The sequence below is a fragment of the Brassica oleracea genome, chromosome C2 (assembly GCF_000695525.1).
Source record: "Brassica oleracea var. oleracea cultivar TO1000 chromosome C2, BOL, whole genome shotgun sequence".
Lineage (NCBI taxonomy): Eukaryota > Viridiplantae > Streptophyta > Magnoliopsida > Brassicales > Brassicaceae > Brassica > Brassica oleracea.
The window spans coordinates 25,989,121-25,996,280 of NC_027749.1; the positions used below are offsets into that span (position 1 = coordinate 25,989,121).

General features: G+C 28.7%; 1 protein-coding gene across 1 annotated transcript; it reads right to left on the bottom strand.

Moving 5' to 3' along the window:
- Nucleotides 1–1,416: 1,416 nt before the first annotated feature.
- Nucleotides 1,417–3,005, bottom strand: LOC106323851 (glucan endo-1,3-beta-glucosidase-like). Its single transcript, XM_013761907.1, has 4 exons — nt 2,951–3,005; nt 2,837–2,865; nt 1,615–1,846; nt 1,417–1,526 (listed from the first exon to the last, which is right to left on the bottom strand). Exons 1-4 carry the CDS (start codon nt 3,003–3,005, stop codon nt 1,417–1,419), a joined length of 426 nt encoding a protein of 141 aa, XP_013617361.1.
- Between the last annotated feature and the right edge of the window lie 4,155 nt (nt 3,006–7,160).

Here is a 7,160-nt window from a genome sequence, read left to right on the forward strand (position 1 = left end):
TGAACTAACCCCATGAATTCGGTTATACTTTGTTGGTATTCTTCCATAAGCAATCTCGTGTTCGAATCCAAATGAGGTCGATCGATCCAAGAACGAAAATAATTTGAAGAAGACATGTTTTTTATGAATCAAATTCTTGTGTAAAGAGAGTAAGAGGGAGGATAAAGATATGGAGTGAATAAAGATGAAAAGGGGTGCTTGTATTTATAGTTGAAATTCTGCCGACAGACCGAGGAAATTCCGACGGAATTCCGACGCCAATGGCTAGTTCGTCGGAATTTCCTCGGAATTTTTAAAATACCCCCAACGGCTCTCCAACGGCTATAATATATCCTCGGAATTCATCGGTTTTTTCCGAGGAATACATTTTTCCTCGGTATTCCATAAGAATATTCCGACGGATTGATATTTCCTCGGAATTCCGTCGGTATATTCCGAGGAAATTCCAAGGAAACCAAATTTTGTGTTTCGTCGGAATATCCTTGGAAATTCCTGGGGATATTCCGATGATTTCATTTTCCGTCGGAATATCCGTCAGAATACCGCTGTTTTCTTGTAGTGCCTGGCTAGAAGTACGTATACTTTGTTTATCAAATTTTCTCTTGCTTTATGTTTTACTGTAACTCAAAATCAAATGCAGTGGCTTAGCGCAGTGGATTTTTATGGAAGACACAATCGTGGGGGCATGAGTACTATCTTTACCACAGGAAATATATATATATATTTCTTTATCAATTTTTGGTACTAGCAAATATATGATTTAAACTACGGTAGTCATTACACATGATTAACAACGAGTTAGCGACATTCTTGGGCGTCTTTATCCACCTGTTTTCTTGACATATGATCGTGGTTTAGGTCTGTAGAGTGTATGGTGTCAGAAATAGTAGCTTTGGTTCGGTTCTTGAAACAGTTTCCAGAACACAGAAGAGAAAAGGTTGAAAGGTTTATCAAGAAAGGTTGGTGGAATACATGAAAAGTTTTCAAAGGCCAGATGGTTCTTGGTAGGGAAACTGGGGTGTGTGTTTCACGTATAGAACCTTTTTCGCGGCAAGAGGTCTAGTGGCTCCAGGCAGAGTTACCATAACTGTGAGGGAATCCGTATAGCGGTTAAGTTCCTTCTCAAGACACAAATCATTGAAGGTGGTTGGGGAGAGAGTTACCTTGCTTGTCCTAACAAGGAATACACTCCTTTGGAAGGAAACAGGACCAATGTGGTTAATACAGGACAATCAATGATGAGTTTAATCATGGCTGTTTAGATGGAGAGAGAGACTTTGCCTCTTCATCATGCAGCTAAAGTGTTGATCAATTCACAGTTGGATAATGATGATTTTAAGAATCTTTTTTTTACAGTTGAGTCAGATAGAATATAACTCTAGATGCTATACACACTGGAGGAGATAATGGGAGTGTTCAAGATGAATGTGATGGTCCAAGATGAATATAACTCTGTAATGTGTTATTGTTTTGACATTTGAGATACAATTGCTGGCATGTGTATTCATAGTAGCAGTTTCCGTAGCCTACATATAAAGAAGAATAAAATAAATCTTGACATTTTTTATAATAATTGTTTCGGGAAGAAGTAGAAGAAGAGAATATCAAACTTACTGGGATTAGTTATGACAATGAGTCCTGAGTTCGTGAAGTTCCAATAGTTTCTTCCATTAGCTTGGTAATAAAGATTCATGGCGATAGAAGCATGGTTTATGAGATTGTTGGGGGAATAACATGGATACCCACTCGAAAGAAGGCGACAATCGACATGAGAACATGCATAGTTTATGTTATCTAGAAGTGTTGCTTGATCTGAAGAAGGTTTAGCTACACACCATGTCTTCGTCTATAACAATTAGTTAGAAGTTAGAACAAAAATAATTAAATAAGAAGAACAAAACAGCATTTTACTTAGGATTTTTAAAGTTTAAACCCCTCGACTAAGTTTGTTTTGGGTAAAAACCATCAAACTAAGTATTTAACGAAAAAACCCTCAAACTAAATTTATTTAATGAATTAAACCCTATCAGGTCTTAATTACCATTACCACTGCTAAAGTTTTAGTTTAGGGGTTTCTATATTAAGTAAACATAATTGAGAGGTTTTACCATTAAAAATAAAAAAATCAAAATTTTATAATATTATCTATAAATTAGTAACTTAAATTTTCAAAATTAGCATTTTTATTTTTTTTTGTAAATATATGAGTTTGATGTGTTTTTAACATCAACATTATATATGTATAAATTTAAAATTTAAAAATCCAAAAAATATAATAAAAGTTATCTAAAAATATACATGTGATAAAATTACTAAAAGATAGATGACCAAAAAAAAAATTACTAAAAGATTAAAAATGTAAAAAACAAGAAAATATAATAAAAATTATATCTTATCTAATAAAAATGTAATAATAAATCATTAGATAATTTTTATTATATTTTCTGGGGTTTTACATTTTTAATTTATACATATATAATGTTGATGTTAAAAACCCATCAAACTCATATATTTACAAAAAAAAAATTTAAAATGCTAATTTTGAAAATTTAAGTTACTAATTTTTAGATGATATTATAAAATTTTGAATTTTGAATTTTTTTTTATTTTTAATGCTAAAACTCCTCAACTATGTTTACTTAATGTAAAAACTCATAAACTAAAGATTTACCGGTAGTAATGGTAATTATGACCTGTTAAAGTTTAATTCATTAAATAAAGTTAGTTTGAGGGTTTTTTCGTTAAATATTTAGTTTGAAGAGTTTTACCCAAAACAAATTTAGTTGATGGGTTTTAAAGTTAAAAATCCTTTTACTTAACTGGTCTAAGCATATACATCTGCGTTGACTTTGATAAAGTTTCTCTCTGTGAGAAAAAAAATACACATATATAACACTGTTAAGTTGACATGTAAGTAAATTAGGATGGTTAATTAGTTGTGATTTGACACCTGAAGAGAGGCAGAAGAAGATGAGGAAACAAAGGCACATCCATGCTTTAGCCATTGTTTGATTTTATCTGAGAGTGCGAACTATTTTACTATCTTTTGTGTATATAAACGATGCAAGTGTCATCAGTGATGATTTTTCTTTTTAAAACACTTATAAAAACAAAGAGATTTTAAAATTCGAAGAAAAAAACAAAGGGATTTCTGTATATAATGTTTTCACGCTTTTTGAGGGTAATAAAACGTGAACTGAGCTGTAATATAGTCGAACTTTAAGACCCAAACTAGATTTTGATTCGCATATCCGTGCATAAATTTTTTTATTTTATAACTAAATAGTTTTGATATTATTACAATTTAAATATATATTTCATTTTAATGTTATAGATTGCGTAACTTTATAATACTATTGTTAGATATTTTTTTTGTCATCAACTTATACAGACTCATACTGACTATGTAAACCAAATCGGGTGATCTGCATCCATGTGATTTTTAATAAATTTTATTATTCGGTATTATTAATATATAGTGATTTTTAATAAATTTTATTTTGTTATTAATTTTAGTTACTTATATTTTTGAGTTAGGTACCATAAAATAACAAAGAATCTCCTTCAAAACATATTTTTTCTTTAATTTATACATTTTACATATAATACATTTTTAAATTTTATTTATTTATATTACCGAAAAGATATATATATAGATAATTTATTTTTACATGTTGTGTTTAAAAAATATAGTTTAACATATATCATTTTAGTATTTTATGGGATGTATAAGTAAATACATTGTCTTGTTTAAATAAAATAGCCCTATTATTTTAGTAAATTTTATACATATTAGTATCTATCATATTATCTTAAATAAATTTTATACATAGTATTATCTATCATATTATTTTAAGTAAATGTTATACATAGTAGTATCTATCATATTATTTTTAAGTAAGTTTTATATATAGTAGTATCTATCATATTATTTTAGTAAATTTTATTGATATGAGATATTTTTGTATGTTATGATATTAAGTTTTTTTTTGTTGTTAAATGAATATTTCAAAATTTTAGATTATTTTAATTTTTAACATAGTTTCTTTGTTCGTGTTGCATTTCAAAAATTTATTATTTATTATATATAATTTATCTTTGGTAAAAAAAAAATTCTGAATTTTATATTTTATCAAGAAAAATTTGAAAAATTACAAAACTATTTTTGAGTCTCTAAATTATATGAATTTTGAACTTTTTTTGTTACTAAATTAATACATTATTTTATAAAAACATATTCAAACTTTTGGTAAGATGTTTTTATATATGTCTCAACAGATTTTGCTATAATTAAAATAAAGATTAAATTTATAATTAAAAAAATTAACTGTCATTAATATTTTAAATGAATAACTAAAACTATATAGTTTTCTATTAAAATATTTTTATTTAAAATAGTTATATACTAATATGTTTATTATATAAACATTTTTAAACAATATATTGTTGAGAGTTTCAAAAAAAAAAGATATAATATATAGTTGTAGATATAAAAAGTTTAACCTATGTTAGTAAATTTAATTTTGTGTAATAATATTATATATTTTACAAATTTAAATCTATTTTAATGATGAATGACAATTTATTTAAATGAAACTATTTTTAAAAAGGTAACTTACCTATTTAATATAACTTTGTTATGTTTAATGCATATAGCATTTCTTTTTTAATATAATACCGAATATAATTATAAATTTATAAAAAATAGTATAAATTTTTTATTTTCTTGTTTTATAATAAAATTTTAATTAACATTGATTTATAATAATAGTATATTACTATATACACAATTAATTAATATGTTATTTTTAAAAAAAATATTTAAAAGGTTAGTAGGATTTTGTTAGATATTTTTTCAACAGATTTTGTTCTTTAAAAGATAAAATTCAAATTTATAGTTGGTTTATTATTAATGTAAATTATCAAATATGTTATACTACCTATTTTAATTAATAGACTAGATGTCACGTTGTATGAGAATCTCAAGTAGTTTATCAACTTTAAGAAAGATAGTTGATTTATATAGATTTTTGTGCATAATCTTTATTCCTCGAAAAGTCAATAATAAATCAATAATAAAATATTCAAGATTTAGAATATTTATTGAGAAATGGCCTTAGATAGCTTTATATCAATTTTTTCTTCCCAATCTAGACTCCAATGCCCAATGTCACAAAAATGTTTCATTTGAAATGACGAATTACTTTTTTATCCTTTTCACTAATTCTCCAATTATATATAAAAAAAAATGAACTGACGATCAACCACCGTCGTCGTCTTCACCTCCTTCATCTCACCGTCATCAGTTCCGGTGTCACTCTTTTTCGTCGTCCCCTAGATCCGTCGTCATCGTCTATCAGCTCTGACATCGTCATTCAATAGCTTTGTGACAGTCTCCTTCAACTCCATCAAAAGTCAGTTAAAACGGTCTCTCCCGGCTCTTTCAACGATCTCCCTCAATTCCGCCGTCGACGATCTGCCATCGACGATCTCTCCCAGCTCAGGCGTCGACGATCTCTCTCAGTTTTGTTGTATCTTATACTTGTCATCATTAAGGTATATCATATCCATCGTCCTCTTTGGTTGATTATTCTTTACAAAAAAAAAATCTTTTCATATCATTTTGGAAGGTTTTCAATTAGATTGTTATGTTGTTTACGAATTAACATAATGTTTATCTATGGAGAAATGAAATCTATTGATCCTGAAATTGATGTTGTGATTCATCATGAAGACTGATTAGCTATGGAGGAAGGGTCTCTTGTTTTGACAGGTGTTGAATCAAAGAATACTGCATACAAAGTGTTTGACATAATGTTTCTAAGAAGACACAAAGTGCATGGGAAAAAGAAACAAATGTTGGCTCCTAAATTATAGAAATTAAGTAACAAAGAGCTATTTTATTGAATTTGCTTCCCAAAAGTCAGGTTTTCAACTCTTATGTGGAACTCAGCTGTAGATGTCACATGAAATTTTTAGCTATTACACGTAAGAAGAAGACATATGCAAAAGGCTTACACTAGAAAAAAACCTATTTGTAGAATATACGAAACATTTTACTTGCAATGTTTTTGAGGAGGATGATTTTGGATACATATATTAGAGAATGATACAATAAGAGATTGGTCAAAGCCGAAATTTGCAGAGATAGAAGGTGCTTTTATGTGTCTTTTGCTAACCACTAATGTCAGTTTTTATTTAAAGGATCTACAAAATAAATGTCAGAGTTTGTTATTTGGTGCAACAATGCTAAGTTGGATCAATTATCTTGCCAACAACTTCAAATGTGGAATTTTTAGTTGTTACATGTAAAAAGAAGACATATACAAAAGACTTACATTGAAAAGAAAAAAACTATTTGTAGAATATACGAAACATTTTACTTGCAATGCTTCAAAGGAGGATGATTTTGGATACACATATATTGGAGGATGGTACAACGAAAGCTTGGTCAAAGCTGAAATTGCAGAGATAGAAGGTGCTTTTATGTGTCTTTTGCTAACCGCTAATGTCAGTTTTTATTTACAAGATCTACAAAATAAATGTCAGAGTTTGTTATTTGGTGCAACAATGCTATGTTGGATCAATTATCTACATCACAATTTGAAACTTACCAAAAAATGTAGATATCAAATCCTTAATTTTTGATACAATTTCTAGTTTAAACTTTGCTAAATAGAAACACACTAATATATTATTTCTGGAAGCCCATCCAGAAATTTCCAAATGCTTTCCAACTTTATAATATATAATTTAGGTTTAAATAAATTTATTTGTTTGATTATAACAGATGATTCTCCTCAGCGTAGCGGCTAAAGCACTACTCTTACTAAACCTGAAAGTCACACATGCATTCGATTCCCCACGGAGTCCGCATGTAGCACCCCCGATCCGGAATAAGTAAAAGTTAATTAGTTTGCCATGCACCAATCAAACAAGAACATGCACGACGAACTAAAGAACTCTAACCAGATCGAAGGTACTACTACCACGTGCCCAAACATTTGACCCAAGGTTCCCATATCAGATCCGAAATCCCAAGATCATATGTCCAAGAACGGGTTTCCTAGCGATTCCAAGTTAAGGCTTTGCAACCCGAGTTTGAAACTGTTAGTTAATTCGTCCCGGACTAGGACTAGTATCATATGGAATCCAAGCAT